The sequence below is a fragment of the Nannospalax galili genome, unplaced genomic scaffold, assembly GCF_000622305.1.
Source record: "Nannospalax galili isolate Female #2095 unplaced genomic scaffold, S.galili_v1.0 scaffold470, whole genome shotgun sequence".
NCBI classification, from domain to species: Eukaryota; Metazoa; Chordata; class Mammalia; order Rodentia; family Spalacidae; genus Nannospalax; species Nannospalax galili.
In genome coordinates, this window is record NW_008327352.1 from 19,370 (window position 1) to 44,547 (window position 25,178).

At 37.4% G+C, this 25,178-nt stretch overlaps 2 protein-coding genes and 1 pseudogene across 2 annotated transcripts in view; all 3 read right to left on the minus strand.

The window, feature by feature from the left end:
* Positions 1–1,008: 1,008 nt before the first annotated feature.
* LOC103729387 (olfactory receptor 867-like) lies at positions 1,009–2,197 on the minus strand. The gene has a single exon (XM_008827493.2). The coding sequence runs from the start codon at positions 2,002–2,004 to the stop codon at positions 1,009–1,011; it is 996 nt and encodes a 331-aa protein (XP_008825715.1). The 5' UTR covers positions 2,005–2,197.
* Positions 2,198–4,123: 1,926 nt separating this feature from the next.
* LOC103729782 overlaps positions 4,124–25,178 on the minus strand; it is a 28,250-nt pseudogene continuing 7,195 nt past the window's right edge.
* The window catches only part of Znf317 (zinc finger protein 317), a 65,053-nt gene continuing 45,817 nt past the window's right edge, over positions 5,943–25,178 (minus strand). The window contains exon 9 of the mRNA XM_008827705.2: positions 5,943–6,059. The gene's annotated coding sequence lies outside the window, so the exon portion shown is untranslated. The remainder of the gene's footprint in view (positions 6,060–25,178) is intronic.

Consider the following 25,178-nt stretch of genomic DNA (forward strand, 5'->3'; position numbering starts at 1 on the left):
AACTGACAAATGGATAATGAAAATGTGATACTTTTAATCTATGAAATCCCAGCAATGGTGATGGCATGCACAAGTCCCATGAAAACTCAAATGAGACAGAATCCCAGCATCGATGTGGGTAAGTGGATGGGAAATCACAATCCAACCTAAGGAACTTTTGGCATCTGATGGCTGCTAAGAGGAATAGAGACAATATTTTACACGGATGGGATTTTTTTTTTGAGACAGGGTCTCTTTGTAGCCCTAGGTGGCCTGGAACTCACCATGTAGACCAGGATGGGCTTGAACTCACAGAGATCCTCCTGCCTCCACCTCCCAAGAAAGGATGGGACTTGGTAGATTGACCAGGCTCCAGTGGATGGACCCACATTGAGGAACATGTGGAGACACAAATCAGAATCTATAGGCCATATTACACATACATGGAGTTGGTTGAATTGGGCAGGGGGCAGTGTGGGGTGGTGCAGATTGGGGAGTGGATCTAAATATCATAAAATTATATTGCATGAAAGCTGTAAAAATTAAAATAAAGATAAGTGCTTGCACTCAGTGTCAGGTTTTAAATACAATCTAATGCAATTTCAGAATCCTTCCCTAAGAAATTATTTGAATGAGAAAAACATCAAAGAAATTATTTCAGAATGAAATCACACCTGTTAATTGATAAGCACAGTCTTTATATGATAATGCCATTGATGCTATTTTCTTCATATAATTTCCCCTAGGGCAAACAAGAACCTTATCAAATTAAGATAAAGAACATTGAACTTCAAGAAATGTTTTTAGATGCATCACATCAGTTCACAAGACATGGCTCACTTACATCAAATTTAAAAGATCAGGGATGCCTATAGCAACACTGAGAAACTTTGAACTCTATAAAACACATACAGAGTTGGTTTCTGGAGAACAAACGAAAAAAAATACAAATGAAAAGTTGCACATAATTTGAAAATAAAATAAATTAGGGATGAGATCTAAGATAGAAAATGACCCAGGATGATAAGGTCATAAAATTTTCCATACAGTTTGAACCATCCATTTAGCTCTAGGGTCAACAATCCATGAGGTATAAGAGGCAACTCGGATGAAAAGATCACCAAGGGCCCCCTTCACATCCTTATTCCTCAGGCTGTAGATAAAGGGGTTCAGCATGGGGCTGATGATGGTGTACATCAATGAGGCAACCATTCTTCTCTGGGAGGAAAGGGTTACAGAGGAACTGAAGTAAACCCCAAATCCTGTCCCATAGAACAAGGAGACTGCACACAGGTGAGATCCACAGATAGAAAAGGCTTTATACTTATTCACAATAGGTGACATCCTTAATAGATTTGACACAATCTGTGAGTAAGAGAGGAGGATCCCAGTCATAGGAATTACACCTATTAAAGAAGTTATAACATACATAAAAACATTATTGATATGGGTGTCAGAGGTAGCTACCTTGAGAACTTGAGTCAGTTCACAGAAGAAATGTGGGATTTCTGTGCCTATGGAGAAACTCGCTCCATTCAACAGTAGAACATGAATGAGTGAGATCCAGAACATGATGATCCAAGACATAAGAAGCAAGAGGCTACAGATTTGAGGGTTCATTATAACAGTGTAGTTAAGAGGATGGCAGATGGCTACAAAGCGGTCATAAGCCATCAAAGTCAATAGGAAATTATCCATTCCAGCAAAAGAATTAAAAAAATATACCTGTGTAAGACACTCTATATAAGGAATGTTTTTTTTCTGTATGTAGATGTTCACCAGCATCTTTGGTATTGTGGTAGAAATGAAACAGATGTCAATAAAGGACAGATTGGAGAGGAAAAAATACATGGGAGTGTGGAGGTGAGAGTCAAAGCTGACAGCCAGGATGATGAGCAGGTTTCCAAGCACTGTGACCAGGTACATGAATAGGAAGAGTCCAAAGAGGATGGGCTGCAGTTCTGGATTCTCCGAGAGACCCATGATGAGGAACTCCAATACCCTTGTGTGGTTCTCTGCTTTCATACTGAACTGTAATTTAGAAGTTAAGTTTATGAGTCCAGTTCCTTAAATGTAATTTTGGCTTACTCAAATGTTATCTATGCAAACATGATCAAATTGCATGAACTTTATTAGAGGCATATGTATATATCACCTCTAACCCAGGAGTCATAAATATTGAGTACATGGTAGAATAATAGAAAGGTATTAAAATGAGATGTTTTAATACTTTGAATTCTATGGTATATATTGGGCATTCCTTAAATACCAGCATCTGAAATAAACAAAATAATATATTTGTATTGTATGACTATCATTGGTAAATATTCCTCTTAACTGGATGAAGCAGCAATTAAAATGAAGTTTAGATTACTAAATACAATGGGCATTTTACCTCTTTTAACTCCATGCATCACTTATAATTAATGAAGTTTCCTAAGGCTCCTTCTTTTGAGGAGCTTCTTCCAAGTGAATGATTCCAAGAGGAGAAAAGAACATGTAGTCTATGAAGAGTTGGAAGAAACTAACACAAACATAATTATAATTAAACATGGAATATTCTAGAGTATGTGTTATTTTGTCCATTGACAGGATTGGGAATGCATAGTATTAAAATCGGGTGCACAGATGACCAGAATGCATAAATAACAAATCATATTATAATATAGAAACATACTATAAGCCCAACTATTATAAAAAATTAAAAGGCATATTTATGACTTGTATGCACATTTTCAACTTTCTCACAGTGATAGAAAAAGTGGTAATATTATGGATGATTGAGAATGTTGTTTAATGTGGGACATGATGTAAATCCTTAAAAATTAATCCTTGAAAAGTGAAAGTGGATAAGACTATTCTCTGAAATAGGAGTCTTGAGCAGAGAGAAAAAAGAATATATAATTATTAGAGAGTATAAATAAGAAGTATTCAAGACTGAGAAAAGAGTTTGTGGTGAGCCTATCGGGTTGTGAGCTGGGATGGGTAGAAATATGAAAGGCCAGTGGTATGAAAAGGAGAAGATGAAGGTCACAGTGTGTGAAGCTCATAGTACAGTCTCCAGCAATCTTCTTTATGTCACTCTAATATTGGAAAATTCATTTTCATTTATTACCTGAGATTCTGTTTTGTCTCGTTTTTCTTTTCAGAGAATATCATCATGATTATTAAATTCTAAGTTCTGAAGAAACAGGAATGTTGGAAGTGAAATAGGTTTTAAGCAGTAAATAACTACAAAAGAGAAATCTTCCAACCATTCATGTACCTGAATTTAATAGTCACATTAAATATAATGCATTCATGTTTATTCAGTGAGAACACCACCAGATAGATGAGAAATCCTTGTTGTAGGAATGGCTCTTCAGTAGTTAAGAAATACAAAATTGTGTCTGCAATTTACCAAAAAAAAAAAAAAAAAAGAAAAGAAAAAAGAGATCCCGGTTTGGTGGCACATGCCTTTAATCCCAGAACTTGGAAGGCTGATGTGGATAGATCTCTGTAAATTTGAGGGTAGACTGGTCTACAAAATGAGTTCCAGACCAGCCTGGTAAAGAATAGATTGCAGAAACTGAAGTTCCTTCAACACAGAGACTAAACAGGCATTTTGCTGTTTTTTCTATTTGAGGGGTAAGGCTCAGGATACACATCCTCTCTTCTTTTCCTACCTACCCCAGGAGCTCTCACCTGCAAACATCAGCTCTCTCAAATATTTGTCACTGAAGCGTTTTCATCACAATGATCTGTTCACAGAGCAGATGGATGTTTCACTCACACAAAAATGAGAGATACAGCCAAGAGGGGAAGAAGGAGCATTATTAAAGGTTCATGTTCCCAGGGTTTGAATTCTCAGAACTCTTCATTAGCTAAATTGTTCTATTGTCTTTGCATTTTCCAAATGAATTGGTTCAAACGAGACTGATTTATTTTCTCTAAGGAATCACTCTGTATTTAGGTTTGATTTAAATGTCATACAATATCCCTAGAGAAAAAGTTAATTTCTGCAATGGACATAGCAATGGAAAAAATGTAATATGTCTCGCTTTTCCAACACTCTGACTTGAGAAAGAATTCCATATTCACAATGTCACAAAGAAAAGCACTCCTCTTTTTTGTAATTTTCACTGATTTATTTTTTAATCTTCATTATTTAATTTGACAGATACAATCATACTTCTGTTTTACATACAATGAAATGTCTAGAACTATATCAAAATGGGTAAAGACTAAAATGAAAACATTAACATAAGCATGAAATTATTATTTCTGTAGTGAGAATAATTCTCAGGAGTCATATTTTAGGGATATATTATCACCAATTGTGTATGCTGTTCTGTACAAGACAGCTATTGAATGTATTTATTCTGTTCAAATGGAACTTTGGAATTTTTGAAAAATATTTTCTATCACTTGTGACTGATAATTCCCAGACTTGCTCTCTACTTCTCAAGATAAACTTGATAAATTCTAGACATGAATAAGATCATGTGGAATTTTCTTTATTGTGTTTAGTTTATTTAAAATATTATCATGTTGTCTGGGTTCTTCATATTACTGGTAAATTACATTTTATTCCAACACTATTTAACTGTGTGTGTATGTGTGTTCAGACAAGAATTTGTGCATTATACTGAAGTTATGTGTATTACAAAGGTTGTGTTCAACATTTAGGTTAATTCTATACTTTGGATATTGTGAATATAAATGCAAAATATAACAGAGCATGTATCTTTTCAACAGTTTTCCTATAATTATGACCAAAAGTCAGATCCCTAGAAAATGATATAATTTGGAATTTATTTTTACATATTTTATATTTATATATTTGTCACGTTCTTATTTATTTTATTTACATTCTTGCCAACAGTGTTCAAGAAGTTCTTTCTGTCCACATCCATCTGTAAAATTATACTTGAAATTTACAATGTATGTCCATTGTACATATTGGTAGGTTTTACTCTGACATTTCTTTATTTGCACATTAACACGAGTTCCCCCAAAACCTTCACCTACATGAAATATTCTTCAAGGCTCACTGACTCATTGCAATTTCAACAACTGTGGAAAGTTGGAAAATTCTAGGTCCATAGTCAAATTATTTTGGGCCATCTTGGACCCCTAAACAACCATTTATTGTTATGTTTGACACAGCATCCTGTGATTATTAGGTAAATCTTTTTGGAATGCAGAAAGATCACTACTTTCCATTAAAACCTAAATCAAAGATAGTATCTGCCATCGGATAAGATCTGAGGCCTATAGTAGAGACATCCCAATTTGCTATAGCCCACATAGCTGGTATTTCTACCAATGTATCTGAAAGATATCTTGATTCTTATTGATATTTTGTTGTCTTACTAAAAAATATCATGAAACTGTTACCATGTTGGATCACTATATATGGAGACCCTATATCTGTGTTCCTGTGCCATGGTAACTTGTATTTGGCTCCAGAATAAACTGTCATTATCACTGTGTCCAGGATGTGCTTGTCAAAGAGATAATCCACCATGCCAGATCCAGATATTGTACAAGTTGGTTACTTGGTCACGTAGTTATTTGACACATTTCATCTATTTATTTAGGTAGTGAGTCTCAATGAATTCACACAAGTGGGATCATTTCTGTCAGTGGCCAGTTTGTGCAGTTCAAGTAGTAACTAATTCATGGTAGTTTCCAACTGCAATGCACATTCCATTGTATTCAACCAATTCTTCCAATCATCACGGTCTGGTTTCTTGATATATTGCAGATATATTTGGCCACATCCTTGGTTCTGCAGTTTGATCAATTTCTCAGCATGTTCCCTTATCTTATGAGATTGGTGAAGATAGTATTTGGCAAAGTTCTTCAAAACCACGCCATCAGAGTCAAAATAGAAAGACATGGATAAATAGACATAGGAGGTATAGAGCTGCAAGTTGATCTGGGGGTTGATAGCAGCCTCCTCCAGTCCTGGTGGAAGTTCTGGCACACCTGTGAGAAGATGAGTTGGCTCTGGAGCTGCAGTTCAAGTCAGTGGCAGAAGGCTCTGGATATGAACAGCTGGCTAGGGTTGGAGGGGTTTGGGTTCTGTTCAAGCACTGTTGAAGCAGGAAACCAAGGTGACTTTCAGTGGAGAGTTTATGATCATTATTCATTTTCTATTTGACAAATTAATACATGCAAATAGTGCATCGCCTCAATTCTCATCTTCCACATCCACATCCCCTTCCACACAAATCTATTTCTATCGTTCATGCCTTGTGACCCAGTAAGATTAAACAGGACCATCTTTATGACCATGGTTTGGGAGCTATCCTTTGGATACTGGTCGGCTCAGCAATGGTTACAAAAATGAAGATAATGACTCTTCCTCTTCTAGAATCTATCAGGAGCCAATAGTTCATCAGTGAGAGGTAGGAGTCCATTGTTGTATGTTAGTTTCAGTTTCATTCCAGGAATTTTTAAATTCTTGCTTGATTGCTTTATATACACTATCATCAAAGGTTTATTATTCATTAAACCTATTTTTGTATAATCTCTGTAGTTTCTTGTGTCGATTTCTAGTCTCAATCCATTAGTCTTAATCCACTAAGATCTAAAATACAAGAAATTATCTCAATTCTGTACAGAACAGTTGTATTATGACACAAAACTTGATCTACTTTTGAGGAAAGTTCTCGACTTTCTAAAAAGAATGTATATTCTACAATCAAATGGAATGTTATACAATTGTCTAAGTCTATTTGATTGAGGACCAATCATCTTTCTATTTTAGAGATTAAGACAATTTACATGCATTTCTCTTTTTAAAATTTATTTTTATTTTCTGTTTATGAGTGTTAATGGCTGCATGTGTATAAGTGCACCCATGTCATGCAGTGCCAGTGAAGGACAGAAGAGGGAGGTGGATCCCCTGGAATGGGGGTTACAGCTGATTGTTAGCCCCCATGTGGGTGCTGGGATTCAAACCCATGTCTTCTGCAAGCACAGCTAGTGCTCTTAACTGTTGAGCAATCTCTCAGTTTACATGAATATCTTTTTAATATATAAATTATGGAACCAAGCTAAGAAATGTAGTTTTCACATAAAACAGATTTTTCTCTCAGACATAAAAAAGAATGAAATTGCCAGGCATGATAGTGCATGCCTTTAATTCCAGCATTTGGGAGGCAGAGGCAGGCAGATCTCTGCAAGTTCCAGGCCAGCTGGGGCTACAGGGAGATACTATCTCAAAAAGCAAGGAAACAAACAATTAGCCATCTCAAAAATACCAATATTGTGTGCTTGTCCTTATTTGTGGTCTTTGTATTCTATATAGTCATATAAAACAATATAAATGTGCATACACACACAATTAAAGCAAAAGTAAAATTGTCTAGAGGAAAAAGGGTAATAATCAGGGGGCAGGGGAGAAAAGAGAATTGTGTTTACCTGCGTGAGCCCTCCACTTCATGAGACCTGCACAAGATCAAGCTACTCAATAAGCACAGGGGAGGGGAGGTATCGTGGGCTGACACTCCTAGCTGAGGAATTATTGGCAAATGATAGATCAATCACGCTCCAGGGGATGATGCCACACCTATGAATATATGGGTAGTACAAACGGGACTCTGCAGATTATAAAAGAAAAAGGAGAACAAGAAGTCGGGAGGAGTCAGGGGTTGATATGGGAGGAGTTAGGGGCAGGAGAAGAGGTAAATATGATCAAAATACATTGTATGAATGCATGAAATTTTCAAAAGAATAAAATCTGGCCAATGTACAAAAATAAAAGGCTGCATACACCTTATCCCTGAATAGGGCACCTATATCAAACTTCTGCCTCCCAAAGCAAAGGGATCATTGTAGAAGAAGTGACAGGAATACTCTAAAGAGCTAGAGGTAGTAGATGGCCACAAAGAAATAGAGTTTTCCAGAAATCTGGTCAGTTACACATATGAACAAACAGCAATAGTAAGAGCATTCACAAATCCTATATAAGTTCAAGACAAACAAAACCCTACCATAGATGTGGGGAAGTTGGTAAGAAAGCCCAAATCTACCTGAGGAACTACTGAAAACATACAGGTGCAGGAGAGAGTCAATCTTAAGGAGAGAGTCAGTCTTAAGGGTGAGATTCATAGTAGGTTAACCAGGCTCCAGTGGATGGACCCACACGAAAGCCCACTTTAGTACACTAACCTTTCTCTATTAGAGTGCAGGAAATTTGGTTGGTGGTTAGTAGGGGAGGTGCAGACACAGGAGATGATCTAATGATGATCAAATTATTTTATGAAATATGCAAAAATTTAATAAAAATGGAAAAAATATCAAAATAAAAAAGGAGAAAACAGAAGTTAGGGGAGCTGAATGAGGGCATTATACTCTACATATGATATATGCCTATAAGAATATTTACAAAAATAAAAATATAAAAAGATTGCTTGAATTAAGGGTTATAACATGAAGGTACAAATATTAATCCCGGTCATTTTTTCTTCTATATTTTCCTACTTTTCATTTGATTATGTATTCTGTAAGCATGATTTTTTATTTCCTCTATTTCCATGGTTTTGGACACCCCCCTCCATTTGTGTGTGGAATTTCTAGAAAATCCAGGAAGCTGTGCTTAGTAATTCTGAATTCACTTAGTTCATGATTATCTTGGAATTTCTTTGTTTCCATTTAGATTATGAAGGATAAGTTTTGATGTCATAATGTATTTTGACAGTAATTTTCTTTTTTGGAAGGATGGGGAAGAATTTATTTTATCTTACATCTCCCTGGTCACAGTTCATCACTGAGGGAACCCAAGGTAGGAACTCAGGGCAGGAACTTGGATACCACAAAAGCTAAATAAAGAACAGATCAATAACTTAAACAGGCTCATAACAAATAAGCAGTGGCCTGAGAGGGTGGGTTCCGATCTAGCCTGAGTAGGGTGGGTTCCGATCTCTACCTGTGTAGTGGCTCTGATCTCAGCAGACCACAAGAGAGTGCCAAGTTCTGTCCTACCTCTGGTCTCCCTCTGGCATACGGGCTAAGAACACAGGGAACTCCCTGAGAGCCCCCAGATCCTGCCTCCATGTGGTGGTGAGCATCCCCTAATTGTGCCATACCCATCCCCCTAACTGGGATTTCATGAGGCACCTCTCAAGGCCCCAGGGCATATTTGGCTTTGGTAGGCTAAGGCTGAGATCCTAGTAGACAGCCTGAGAAGGTGGGATTCAACCTCCATTGGTACCGGGGCTCTGATCTTAGCAGACCACCAGAGAGTGTCGAGTTCTGGCCTCCCTCTGACTTTCCTCTGGTCTTCCTCTGGCATAGGGGCTGAGAACACAAGGGACTGGCTTAGATGGCCCAGATCCTGCCTCCATGTAGTGAAGGAAGCCTAAGAGTACCTGACTGGAACCTGAACTTGGTTTCTGTGGGTACTCTGAATAGCCGATCTGAAACCATGAGTTCCCTCCAAATTAAACCCAAGAGAACCTGAACCCTGTACCAACCAGTTTTACATAACCAATAAAGGATCTAGGCATCCTGATAATACAGACAGCAGCATACTTCAATTTAATTCTCATATGAGAGTCATAAACAAGAAATTCACGTGACAAAATCACAACAAAATAATAAAATGGAAAGCAAAAACACTATGTCCCCACTAAACTCCACCAATTCCGTAGAAGAGTTCTACAAGGATAACCCCCTAGAGATAACCCAGGACGCTGAATTTAAAAGAACAATCATAAACATGATCAAAGAATTCTATGAATTTAAAGAACACATGAACAAACAAATCCAAGAACTAAAGAAAATAGGGATAAACTTCTGGATGAATTCACAAAAGAGATAGAAACATTGAAGAAAACTCAGGCAAAAAATGAAGAAGGAAGCTCAAAACTCAATAAGCCAACTTGAAACAACAACAGAAAGCCTCATCAATAGAATTAATGAAATGGAAAACATCATATCAACACTGGAGGATAAAGCTGAAGAACTGAACCACTCAAACAAAGATTATGGAAAATTAAAAGGAAAAAAAAACTACAGGAATGTAATATGCAAGAGATGTCAGGCGCCATGAAAAAACCACATCTAGAGGAAGGAAAAGAATTTCAGGTTAAGGGTGTTCACAAGATCTTAAACAGGATTGTAGAAGAGAACTTCCAGAAATTAAGACAAGACATCCCCATACAAATACAGGAAGTACAAAGAAAATCAAATAGGCAGGATCAGAAAAGAAACTCCTCACGACATATCATAGTTAAAACACTAAATGTATAGAACAAAGAAAGAATACTAAAAGCATCAAAAGAAAAACAACAAGGCACATACAAAGGAAAGCCCATCAGAATTACAGCTGACTAATCAATGTAAACTATGAAAGCCAGAAGAGCCTGGACCAAGGTATTTCCAGTTCTACTTGACAAGAGATGCCAGGCCAAAATATGTTACCCAGCAAAAATGTCTATTATAGTTGAGAGGGAAAGAAAAATCTTCCATGACATGAATAGACTGAAAGAATACACGTCCAAAAAAGTATCCCTTCAAAGAATGCTTGAAGTAAATACAGAGAGCAGAGAAAGAAACAACCATACTCTAGGGTCAATGAAAGAAAATAAAGGTATAACTGAGGAAATACAAAATTAGAGAACAAAAACAGCAATCAAAATGATGGAAAGAAATACACATCTTTCAATAATAACCTTAAATATCAATGGACTGAACCCCCCAGTAAAAAAAACACAGGCTAAGTGAATGGATTAAGAAATAAAATCCATGTCTTTGCTGTCTGTAAGAAAACAATCTCACCTTCAAGGACAGGCACTACCTTAAGGTAAAAGGATGAAAAAAAATATTCCAAGCAAAGGGCACTAAGAAACAAGCAGAGGTTGCAATTGTAATATCTGACAAAATAAACTTCAAAGTAAAACTAATCAGAAAAGTAAAACTAATCAAAAGAGATAAGGAGGGTCCCTTCATTCTTATCAAAGGAACCGTTAACCAAGAAGACATTGCAATGCAATCCTTAACATACATGCACCAAACTCTGGTGCACCCAAATTCAAAGCAAACAACAACAACAAAAAAAACCACAAGACTTTAAGACACAGATTAACCCCAACTCAGTAATGGTAGAGGACTTCAATACCCCACTGTCTCCATTAGACAAACTGGACAAAGAATAAACAGAGAAACATCTGAATTAAATTATATCATAAATCAAATGGACCTAATAGACATCTTTCGAATATTCCACTCTAGCACCAAAGAATAAACTTTTTACTCAGCACCCCATGGAACTCGAGGCAATTGAACAACACACTCCTAAACAATCAGTGGGTCAGAGGAGAAATTAAGGAAGAAATATAAGAATTCATGGAATTCAAGGAAACAGACAATACAACATAAAACAATCTCTGGGACACTTTAAAAGCAGTCCTAAGCGGGAAAGTTAAAGTTCTAAGTGCCTACATTAAAAAATTAGAAAGAGCCCAAATAAATGACCTAAAACTGCAACTCAAAACCCTAGAAATACAAGAGCAAATGAAATCAAAACCCAACAGAGAAGAAATAACAAAAAATAGTACAGAAATTAATGAAATAGAAACAAAGAAAACAATACAATGAGTCAATGAATCTAAGAGCTGATTTTTTGAAAGCTAAACAAGATAGACAGACCCTTAAGCCAGTTAACCAAAAGAAAAGCAAATCCAAATCAACAAAATCAGAGATGAAAGGGGAAACATCATAACAGACACCCAAAAGATCCAGACCATTATAATGGAATATTTTAAAAACCTGTATGCTACTAAATTTGAAAATCTAAAAGAAATGGATGGATATCTAAAATCATGGGAACCACTAAAGTTAAACCAAGAAGAGATCAACAGTTTAAACAGACCTATAACATAAAGGAAATCATAACAATAATACAAAGCCTCCCAACTAAAAGAAGCCCAGGTCCAGATGGATTTACAGCAGAATTCTACCAGACAATTAAAGAAGACCTCCATCCAATAAACTTAAATCATTCAAAATGATATAAACAGAGGGAGAACTCCAAAATTCCTTCTATGAAGACAGAATCACTTTAATACCCAACGGGTAAAGACACAATCAAAAGAGAAAAGTATAGACCCATATCCTTAATGAACATAGATGCAAAAATCCTCAGTAAAAATGTCATTAATCATATAAATGGATTCAAAGACCAAAACCGCATTGTCTTCTCAATAGGTGCAGAAAATGCTTTAGACAAAATTCAGCATGCATTTTTATTCAAAGTCTTAGAGGGAATTGGACTGGAGGGAACATACCGCAACATAATTAAAGCTATATACAAGAAACCCACAGCCAACATAATCCTAAATGGAGAAAAATTGGAAGCATTCTCATTAAAATCAGGAACCAAACAAGGATGTCCACTATCTCCAGTCCTTTTCAACATAGTGCTTGAAACTCTTGCTAGAGCAATAAGACAGGAGAAGGATAGTAATAATTAGTAATAATTGGAAAAGAAGAGATCACACTATCACTTTTTGTGGATGATATGATAGTACACCTAAGAGATCCCAAAAGTTTCACCAGAAAACTCCTAGAACTGATCAACACTTTCAGTAGAGTGGCAGGTTATAAAATCAACTGACAAAAAGCAGTAGCTTTTCTATATACCAATAACAAGAAATTGGAGTAAGAATACAGTGAAATGCTCCCATTCACAATTGCTACAAAAAATAGTGTCTTGGAATAAATCTGAAGAAAGACACCAAAGACCTCTACAATGAAAATTTTAAATCATTAAAGAAAGAGATTGAGGAATACACCAGGAGACTGAAGGACCGCTAATGCTCATGGATTGGAAGAATTAATGGAGACCTCATAGGATGGACTTGAACCAGTGTTCAATCTACAAAGAGGAGGGTCAACGCAGAGGAAATAGCTCATTCATGCTTCCAAGTGAAGCCACACATTGTCGAGCAGGACCTCTAACATATCTTCACATAGACGAAACTGTTAGAAAAAAAAAAAAAGGAGCCAGGATCTCCTCCCAAGCCCAAGTCCATGTGATCTCTGAGGAACAGATCCTCAAATAACCTTAAGTGTAAAAATAAATTGATTTATTTAGGCCAACTTTATGGTCTTAAACACACAAAAGGAAAGTATAACCAAAGAGTAAAAACATCAGTATACTTCTTTAAGAGTTCAAGGTATTACAACATCCCAGACATTAGGCTTAAGTCTATATAAAAAGTTAGACAATTATTTCTCATCGATGATTTTGTTCCTAACCACAAAGTGCTGATCAGATGTAAGACTTCAAATCTTGGTCTCCAATACTGTAGTGCCCACCTGTAACTAAGGCAGACAACCAGATATTGTTCTGAAATGATGGATAAATTTTCTCCCCTTATCTAGAAGCCTTTGAGAGGGAACCGACACTGATTCTAACCACTCCAACAATTATCAAAATACCTGAAAGCAAATCCTGAATCCATCACTCGAGTCCAGCCTTGGAAGACAAAAGAAAAATGAGGAGGAACCCAATAGAGGGATGCTTTTGGAAGCCATTGTCAAGAAGTTCCAATGGACTCTCATATGTATGTTTAAAAACTGCCCTGTTCCAACTTTTTTCTAGTTCCCTATCTAGAACTTTTAATGCTAATACTCTCACCTTTACTTCTCCTATACATCTCCTATTCAGGATTCAAGTATTTTCTTTTCCCCTTAGAGATAAGAGTTATGCAATTTGGGAGCCTTTTAGATAGACCCACTGAAGGGGTATGCCCATTTCCTCACTCCGCATTCCTATTCAGCATGAAAGAAGCCATAGGGGTCTGCATCTTGATTTCCTACTGGCAATTTGGGTAACTTCTTCAGAGGATAGTGTGATAAGGAGGTAGGACTTGGCAAGGGAGTTAGGATAAAAAGACCCCAAAGAAAAGTAGCCAGTTTCTTGGCTAAAACTCACAATGTCCTTCAGCCTCTTAGCAACACACCGTTCCAAAGTCCAAAAATGTCAAAAGTATTTGGGAGCTTTTATCTAATCCTTAAAAGATTTTAGGGTTACTTCTTTGGAGGGGTGAAAGTTAGAGTAGGCAAAAACCCCATAAAATTAAATAAATCAAAGAAAAAGAAAGAGTATATGAAGTTATAACAAAATAGAGATGGGGAGATATAGGAGGAGTTGGAGTGGAGGGAGTGGGCATGGATTTGATCAAAAAACCTTATATGCATGTATGAAATTCTCAATACGTTATTTAATTTAAAAAATAAGGAAACTGAAACACCAATACAAAACATCCCAATTAAAATATTTTATTATATTTACTTTATGTGTATATTTCCTGCATGTATATAAGAACATCTGTTTTGTGCAATGTCCATAGAAGTCAGAAGAGAGCACTGGATCCCCTGGAGCTGAAGTTATGTATGATTGTTAGCTACCATGTGGGTGCTTGTAACTGATTCTGGGTCCTCTGTAAAAGTAGCCAATACTCTTAACTGCTGAGCCATCTCTCTAGTCCCTTTGCTTACATTTTTAACAGTCCATATTTTTTAGGAACAATTGAATATTTAGAGATAAAAGAAGGTATTTTATTTGAAAAGTACTCCAAGTGCTTCCAAAAAAAATGAATTAGACTGAGAAGGAGGAGAGGGAGGAGTTAGAGGAAGAGGAGGACGAGGAGGACGACGAGGAGGAGGAGGAGGAGGGAGGAAGGAAGGAAGGAAGGAAGGAGAAAAGGAACAAGAGGAGGAGGAGAAAACCAGGAAGTGGAGGAACACAAGAGGAGGTAAAGAGGAATATGAGAGTGGAGAAAGAGGAAGAAGATGGGCATGAGGAGGTGAGCAGGGAGAAAACAATAATGAAAAAAGCAGTTGTCTAAAAAGCAGTAACACTTGAGAATCTAGGTAAAGAAAATGCATACTGGTGTGTGTGTGTATGTATGTGTGTCGTTCTTCAATTTTTGTGTAAATACAGATTACATTGAAATGTAACACTAACTACAATTTGTATCGATGACAAACTGTACAGAGTGGGCAAATGAAAAAATTCATCCCCAAGATTTTAGAAAATAATCAGATTTTAATGAAAACCACCACTGTAGGGCTGTTTGCAGATTGTGATTTCATTCTTCTCACTCTGAAAGCCTAAGTACAGACAGAATTTAATATAAAATAGCCATGGATTAACTGTCTATCCCCAGATAAAATATAAACTAGCACGCTCTGAAGTGATTTAAGTCTTGAGCTTTTACCTCAATGTTAATAAAGGATATCAATCTAAGTTTTCATTCTCTTAAAATTTCTGATTGTGTAATGAGGATTTCTTAAATGAGTTGCGAATTGATCCATATCCTTAAATGATCCAGATAATGTTTATGACTACCAAGATTTCTTTTTTTTGTACCTGTAAAAAGTCTACTAGACCTGAGATTTCTTTGTGACAATGTCTTTGACTGATTATGGATTCAATTTTTATTTTATTTTTTTATTTTATGTGTATGCGATTATTACTTGCATGTAGGTAAGTGTACCCGTGTTGTGCAATGCCTGCAGAGGACAGAAGAGGCTATGGGATCCCCTGGAACTGGAGTTACAGTCAGCTGCCACGTGGGTGCTGGGATTTGAACCTGGGTCTTCTGCAAAATCAGTCGTGTTCTTAACAGCTGAGCCATCTCTCCAGCTGCTGGATTCAATTTTTAAATGGCTCTAGGGCTACACAGATTTTTCTGCTTGCTTTTGAAAGTTGGCCATGATAAGTTGTGTTGTTCAATGAATTTGTTTGCTTCTTACTAACCTTATAATGTATTGGCATAAAGATTTCAGATTCTTAATGATTGTGTGTTTATGTATGCATGTGGTGTACACACACATGTATACATGCATGTGGAGCCCTGAAGTCAGCGTCATGGGTCTCCCTCTGTTGCTCTCCATCTTTGTTTTTAAGACAGAGTCTCTCACTCAATGTGGAGTTCAATGATCATGCTAAGGTGTGGCACCAAAGAAATTCTTGGGAAAAGAAGGGAGTTAGGGTCATAAGCCTCCTGGATATCTATGGGCTTACAATGTCTCATTCTAATGGCAATTATAGCTCTCATAACATAAACTTCAGGATATAGGAAGTTGCACAGGGTGAAAGTTTGTATGGAATTTGATTTGGTTGAACCTTGGTCTCTCACCACCTCCTGACTTAGCATTTCAAGGAATCTGTCTGTATATGTTGGGTTTTAATTATTAAACACTTGGAAAACTACAGTTGCTAACTGTTCATTCTAAGTGAGAATCAGTAATTCCTCTTCAATTCCAAAATGATTCAGTTATGGCAAAAAATTAAATTATCTCCATACCTATGAAAGATCATTAAGGAGTAAGAACTCAGTACAGACCCTGATCATTAATGTTGGGTTTGGCTAATAGGTTATCTATTTTTGTGGTACTGGAGATTGAGTCTAAAGTCTCTCACATGCTGAAGAGACCTATACTATTACACCAGACTTCTTTTTGGGTCTATTGATTGATTGGTTGGTTGGTTGGTGGTTGATTGATTTTTAATTGTATGTGTGTTTTGTCTTCATGTATGTAAGTGAATTCATGCCATGCAATACCTGAAGAGGGCAGAAGAGGGCATCAGATATCCTAGAATTGAAGTTACAGACAACTGTTAGCTAACATGTGGGTACTGAGATTTGAATCTGAGTCCTCTACAAAAGAAGCCAGTGCTCATAGTGCTGTGCTGTCTCTCCAGCTCCCAAGTTTTAATTTTAAGACAGCATCTTCCTAAGAGGTACATGCTGGCCTTGATCTGATTCTGTAACCTAGGTAGGTCTTGTTTTCAAGTTTGTTATATTATACATGTGGGGGTGTGGCTTACATACATGTGTGTGCAGGTGTGCATGAATCCCCAGGTATAAGTTCAGAAGTCAGAGGAGGGTGTGAGGTATCCTGCTCTACCAGTCTCCAACTTATTCCCTTGAGAAAGGGACTCTCAACTGAAGCTGTATCTAAGCTAACATCCAGCAATCCTTAATGATCCTTCTGTCTCCACCTGCCACAGCACTGGAGATACAGGGATGTTTATGGTCATGCACATATTTTTTATGAGAGTGCTTAGAATTTGAATACAGGTTCTCATGTTTGCACAACAAATGCTCTTACATTACTAAGCCATCTTCCAGTGTGACGATTGCTTTTCAAAGAAGAAACCAAAGTTCTCATGACTAAGAGAATAACATATTAAATACAGCAAACAAAACAACATACTGAGCACTAAAAATCATTGGACACTTTTGATAACTGCAATGGTTACTCAGAATAATCCCCCCTTTGGAGGTGGAGCTCTTCCTAGAAGTGCAAGACCCTTATTTCTATAACTAGGACAGTGAGAAAATCAAAGGAATTCATCATGAGAATAATCTTCCAACTCTATTAAAGCTTTGGTAAGTGGAACAACTGGGTAAAAACAAATCAGAAAGAAAGGAAAACACATACAGAAAAGTAAATCAGATAGGTAAGCAGATAATAGAAGATAGACACAAAGGTACATAGACACATAGATATACAGGTGATAGGTAAATAGATGATTGGTAGATGATAGATGATAGATAGATGATACATATAGATATTAAGATATAGATGATAGATGATTGATAGATAGATGATAGGTAGATATTAAGATAGCTATTAAGATATAGATAATAGATAGATGATATATAGATAGATAGATAGATGATAGATAGGATAGATGATAGACAGAGACAGATAGATAGATGATAGAAGATGACAGATAGATAGATGGTAGGTGATCAAGAGATAGATATATAATAGATATTAAGATAGATACATAGATACATAGATAACAGATGACAGATAGATGATAGCTAGAAGATACATAGATTAGATAGATTAGATAGATAGATTAGATAGATAGATAGATAGATAGATAGATACAGATATTCTACTGTAGATATAATGGTTGCTTTCCATCCAGATTTCATTTTACTGATGATTGTAACCTTATGAAGTAAAGCAAAACTTCTTGAACGTTTCCTTCTTCAAAATCCTTTCCACTTTAGAAATTTTTATGTAGCCCCAAGTACATATGCATATAAAACAGGTATGCAAACCAAACATTTACTGATAATAAACCACAAAGAAATTAATTTTAGTACAACTACAAACACACTAAGAAAGAAATCAGAAAATAATTCCATTCAAATTACCTTAAAAATATCTTATTAAAGAAGTGAAAGATAAATAAATGAAAACTTTAAAACATCAAGGTAGTTGAATAAGACATTAGAAGATGGAAAAATCTCTCATGCTTGTGTATTTGAAGAATTAAAGTTGTGAAAATGGCTATCCTACCAAAAACGAACTACAGAATAAATATAATTCTAATCCAAATTCCAATGTCATTCTTCACAGAAATATTTTTTAAATCAGTATTAAACATCATTTGAGAGCAAAAAAATTCCCTGACAGGCAAAGCAAACCTGGTGCTGGAGCAATGTGAGCATTTCACCTTGTCAGGTGTAAAGTTGTATGTACTACAAAGACATACTGACAAAAACAAATCATGATACTCCCAGAAAAGTGAATAGAATAGAATAGAATAGAATAGAATAGAATAGAATAGATGGATCCATATATAAATACACACATCTACAGAAAACACTGCCAATAATATACATTGGAGAAAAGACATCCTCTTTAACAAATGGTGGGTAAAACTGGATATCCATATGTAGAAAACTAAAAGGAGAACTCTATCTCTTTTACTTCAAAAAAATCAACTTCACATGTATCAAACTACTTCAAAAAATAGACTTCAAATGCATCAAAGACCTAAACATGATACCTGAAACTCTCAAATTTATGAGCGAACAGATAGGGAAAATATTTTAAGATTTAAGTATAGGTGAATAGTTTTTGAATAGGAATCCAATCACTAAGGAAATAATGCCAATAACTGAGAAATGAGACTTTATGAAATGCAAAATCTCATTTTATAGATAAATGGGATCTTATGCAATGAAAAAGCTTCTGCACAGCAAACTAAACAGTTGAGCAAAGACACAACCTACAGAATGGGGGAAAAATATTTGGTTTCTGTATATCTATCAAAGGATTAATGGCTAGAGTATACAAAGAACAAAAAGCTAAATAAGAACTCAAATCACCCAATTGGTAAATGACTATACAGTCCTCAAAAGAAGAAGTACAAATGGCCAATAAATTTAAAAAGTTCACCCTTACTAGCCATCAGAGAAATGGAAATTGAAAGTACATTGAGATTCCATCTCACTCTGGTCAGAAGAGCAGTCACTAAAGAAACAAATAAGAACAAACTCTGGCTCAGATGAAGATAAAGGGAAACCGTATCTCCTCCTGGTGGAAATGTAAATTATTCCAGACACTATTAAAATCAGTATGATGGACTAAATATCAGTCTATCATATGGCCCACCAGGAGCACTCCTGGGTATTTATCCAAAGTACTCCATCAATATATCACAGAGATACTTGCTCATTAATGTTTTTGCAACGGTAGTCACAATACCTAAGCTATGGAATCAAGCTATGTGACCAAGAACAGAGTAAATTCAGTACCAAAATGGACTTCCTCTTTTGAAGCTATTGACCAGACATCTCATAGATGTTCAACAAATACTGACTATGGCCATTGTTCTTCATTACACACAAGAACTGGATGGTAAGATCCTATTGCTGAAGACACTGCATGTATGACTTGTAGAGCCGACAAGGAGAAATCAAGCTGGTACTGACCTCAAAGCTTCATCTCTACTGGCTAGATTTCACAGTGCTAGAGAAGTTATGCATGCTACTGGAAGGGCAACATTATCAACCTGTGAATCCTGTGAACTACCACAACTGGCCTGACAAGATATGCCCACTGCTGCAATAGTGGCACAAATATTCTTGGAATAACCAACCACTTTCTGATTGGATGTAAGGTCCACTTTACAAGAAGGAACCCAGACCTCACATTGATTAATTTCAGACCTAGGAACCTGTGACTCGACAGGTCACCGGCCATAGGGGAGAACAGTGCTACTATTATTTTGCCAAATGGACATAGTATTCAGCTGATTACTGATGACTTACTATTATTACCATAGATTAATGTATCTCTCAACTCTCACCAGAAAAGCTCATTCATGCAGCAGACGATGATTGACACAAAGTTCCATAACTGACAAGCATGCAGAATATGAGACTGCAGTTTATCCAGAATAGGGCTTAGAACAAACCTCTGTCTCCTGAGGTTCATGGATCATGAAAGATGCGGCAGAAAGACTGTAAGAGGCAAATGTGGTGGATGACCCCATGGAAACAACACTTTCCAGACAGCTGATTACTTACTCATACGAACTCACAGGAATAGTGACAGCACGCACAAGTTCCATGTAATTTAATTGCTTTTAAGAATTTCATATATGAGTACTATTCATATTATTTCTTTCTCCCCCAGCCTACTCCTCCCATGTTCTCCCCCACTCTCTCTCAATTTACCATCCTCTTCTTTAATTATTATTATATACCTATTGAGCCCACTTAGTCATGCTATGGGTTTAGAGATAACCACCTGAAATTGGGTAGCCATCAGTGAGTTCATCCCTATATAAAACAGATGCTTTTTCTCTCTTTAGCATTGGTTGCCTGTAGCTCTTCATCTACAGGTGGGACCTTGTGAAATTTACCCCATCCACATTGGCGTGTAAACTGGGAGTGTCATTATATAGGTCTTGTTTAGGCAGTTATATAGATGTAACTTCCCTGTTATATCTATAAGGTACTATCTAGCAGCAGGCGTGCTGGTCCTCTAGGTCTTAAAGTATTTCTTCCCACTCTTATGTCATGCTCCCTTAGCCTTGGATATAGGGGTTACATTTATATGTATTAAATGGAGAGGTGCATCCCCCGGGGTCACTTATTCTCTGTATTTTGATCTACTGTAAATCTCTGTAATAGTCGCCAAGTGTTGCAAAAAGAAGTTTCTTTGATGAGGGGTGGGAGCTACACTTATCTGTGGGTATGAGGATAAAAATTTAGAATACACTTAGAAATTATAATGGTTTAGAAAAATGGCAGTAGTAGGTTCTCCTCCAGAGTTTATGACCTCTCCAGTCATGGATATTTGGTTAGAATTACAGTGCCAAGCATGAATTCCCTGCTATGGGTTGGACTTTAAATCCATTTAGACTGTTGTTGGTTATCTCTAAGAAAAAAGTACCATTATTGCACCACTAGAGATATCTTGTCAGGCTTGTCATTGTTGTGTTTCCTAGACTTCACAGCTAGATAGGACTATTGCTTGCTTTTTCCCCTGGCAGTTTGCATAGCACCTTACAATACTATGAGAGCTAATCCTCCAGGAAGAGGATTCCAGGCTGGTTCCAGCTTGATTCCTCTACAACCTATGTTCAAAATATGTGGTGCCTTAAGCAATAGGAACTTACATTCAAGTTCTGATAGACAATCAAGGAATTTGGTAATACCTGTATGCTACTACTGTGTCCCTCTCTCTAGAGCTTCTTCTTACTCCTTCCATTGTCTCTTTATATGTGCTGTAATTTCTGGATCTATGTCATCTCAGTATAATGTTTTTGAGTTCCATCCATTTACCTGAAAATCTCATGATTTCATTTTTGTTTACAGCTGAATATATCATTGTCTATATGTATTTCATTATCCATGGCAATGAACATGACTGAACCAGTATTTCTGTAGGACATGGAATTCATACTTTTTGTCAAATTAGTGTCCCCAGGAGTTCCTAGTGCAATTTTCATACACTGGGGTCTAGTCAGCCTATTTACAACCCTTCCCTTGAAGAAGATCAATGCTTTCTCACCCAATAGTAATCAGCTGCCAATAATTCTTTGACTAAGATTAGGTCTTGTTGCCCATTTCCACAGTTCTGTGCTGGGATTTATCTGCTTAAGTTTGCACTGAGACCTGGGTGGGTGTTGTTTATTAAAGAGTCCTGTGCAAGGTCCCATACTCTGCAGACATTTACTCTCTACACTTTAGCCATTTGTGACTTTTTGTGTTCCTGTCAATATGTTGCAGAGGGAGCTTCATTAATGAGAATTGATTCATTAATGTCCTCTTTACCCCTTGTTCTATGTTCTGTGAGCCTTAGGTGTAGAGGTTTCATTGTAGATGTGCCCCTCAGGCTTGGGCAATTCACAAGAAATTTCTATGTGTGACCAGTTGTGTAACTGTAATATGCTCTGGTGCAAAAGAAACTTCTCTTGCTTCCTGTGCCCGCTGGAAGATGTAAGAGTTTAGCTTCTGCTTGTCCTCCAGCCACTTCTGCCACCATGCCTCCCCATCTTGATGGACTTGTGCCCTTTAGAACCTTAAACTGAATAAACTTCCTTTTTAAGTTCTCTTGATCATGGTGTTTCAATCACAGCAATAGAAAAATGACTAACTCAGTAATTGGATCAGAGAGTGGGGTGTTGACAGTGAAGAACCTGACCATGTGGATTTTTGGAGGAATATGGGAGACTGTGGAAGTCTGGGTTAGAAAAGGGGCTGATTTCTGTAAGCAGAGCTTAACAGGCCATTCTAGTAGGTGCCCAAAAGGAAGTAGTGCTGGGATTAATGTAGTTCCAGAGGGAACTAAAAGCTTAAACAGCATTTGGAATAGTATAGCAAGGAGTCTGTCTGCTGTCTGCTCACAGCCTAAGAGCCTGCCTGAGGCTAAGTTGAAAAACAATGAGCTGACTTCTTTGGCAGAGGATATTTCAAGACATATTAACGTAGAAATGGTGGTGTGGCTATTAATGGTGAATATTATACAGATCTACAGTTAGAGAAAATGGGGCAGAAAGAAACACAGAATGTAGTTTGAATCAAAAAGAGCACTGGGAAGATTAACGTTGGAGCCAAGGCATGTTGAATGAGAGGATTTCTTTAATGAGTTTAAAGTGATTAAGGAAAGACTGAGGCCTCACCTGCTTCTGCTTCCCTGGGCTGCACAACCCACCAGCCTCTTTCCTGGACACTGGGGCTGACCTCTAGGCCCAGAACCACCACTGATTCCTAATCTCTTGCATCCAGACGAACCCAGTTCTTTCTGGCAGTCCCCAGAAGCCCTCTGGGCCTGGTTGCACACTCACCTCCCTCAGCTTTCCTGGGCCTGCACAACCCGCCGGCCTCTCTCCTGGGTAAGTCCACCGCGGACTTCACACATTGACTCTGCCATCCCCACTCACCATCCAATCTCCCCTGCCCATCTCTCCTCCTAGCCTGGTTACTGTCCCATTCCTTGTCTCGGCACCCAGAAACTGGGGGAACCACTGCTTCCTGACCCTTTGCATGCAGATCAACCCAGTTCCTTCTCACAGTCCCCAGGAGCCCTCTAGATCTGGTCCTGTCCTCACCTCCCTCTGCTTATCCTGGGCTGCACAACCCGCCAGCCGCTTTCCTGGGCACTAGGGCTGACCTCTCAGCTTCCTGATCCTTCGCATCCAGTCCAATCGAGTTCCTCCCTGCAGTCCCTAGGAGCCTTTGGGGCCTCTTCTTGCCCACATCTCCCTTTGCACCTCTGGGTGGCACAGCCACCAGCTGCCCAAGACGAGCATCATTCCAGGGCCCTGCTCCTAGGCCAGTCCAACCCCCAAATCCCTGAGGACAACATATTTCCTGGAGGGATCCAGATCTTAGGAGAAAGTCTGAGAGCAACTGACCCTCATCTGACTTGGGCCTCTGTGGGAACTCCTGAAAACAAAAGCAATCTGGCCACTCCAACATAAAATCAAAAGAGAGAACAAGAAGTTTAGACAAACCAACTTTTCATGCCCAAAAAGTAAACCACAAAGGCACATAAAGTTTACAAAAAGAAGCAAACCTAACTTGAAGGCTTGAGTCTCACACAAGAATCAGAAACTACAAAAGAAATTCACATGTCAAAATCAAGAGAAAAAATAACAACATGAAAAGCCAAAATAACATATCCCTGCCAAATATCAATAGTCCTCTAGAGGAGTACACTGAGAACCCCCTAGAGATAATGCAGGACATGTAACTCAAAAGAACAGTTATAAACATGATAAAAGAATTCAGTGAATTTAAAAAACACACAAAGAAATCAAAGAACTGAGGGAAGAAAGGGATAAACTTCTGAATGAATTCAGAAAAGAGCTAGAAATGTTGAAGACTACTCAGACTGAAATGAAGAAGGAAGTGAAACACTCAGTAAGCCAATTAAAAATGACAGGAGAAAGCCTCACCAATAGGATGAATGAAATGGGAAACTGAATATCAAGACTGGTAGATAAAGTGGACGAAGTACACCACTCAAGCAAAGATTACGAAAAATTTAAGAAACCACAAGAATGGAATATGCAGGAATTGTGCGACACCATAAAAAGACCAAACTTACGAATTATAGGCATACAGGAAGGGGAAGAATCCCAAGATAATGGCATGGACCAGATCCTCAAAAGAATCATAGAAGAAAGTTTCCCAAAATTAAAGAAAGACATGCCCATACAAATACAAGAAGCATGTAGAACACTAAACAGACAGGACCAGAAAAGAAACTCTCCACGGCACATCATGGTAAAAACATGAAACATATAGAACAGAGAGATAATACTGAAAGCTGAAAAAGAAAAACAACAAGTCACATATAAAGGAAAACCAATTAGGATTACAGCTGACTTTTCAGTGCACAGTAAAAAAGCCAGAAGAGCCTGGACCAAAGCATTCCCAGTTTTAAATGACCACAGATACCAACCCAGACTTCTATACCCAGCCAAAATGTCTATTATAGTCGAAGGGGAAAGAAAAATCTTCCATGACATAAATAGGCTGAACGAATTCATGTCCACAAAACCAGCCATTCAGAGAGTTCCAGAGGGAATACAAAGAGATGAAGAAAGGAATGACTATACCCAAGGGGTTGCGGAAAGAATTCAATGAAGGTATTAACTGTGGAAAACTACAGCTATATCAAGAATGCAAACAGAAATAAAAATGACAGGATTCAATACTCACCTTTCACTAATAACTTTAAATATTAATGGACTGAACTCCTCAGTCAAAAGACACAAACTAGGTTAATGGATTAAAAAACAAAACCCATCATTTTGTTGTCTGCAAGAAACTCATCTCACTTTCAAGGACAGATACTGTCTCAAAGTGAAAGGATGGAAAAAAATATACCAAGAAAATGGCACTAAGAAAAAAGCAGGCATT

Excerpts from the sequence above, each read along its gene's own strand:
- LOC103729387 (XM_008827493.2), bottom strand. The coding sequence starts at position 2,004 with ATGAAAGCAGAGAACCACACAAGGGTATTGGAGTTCCTCATCATGGGT.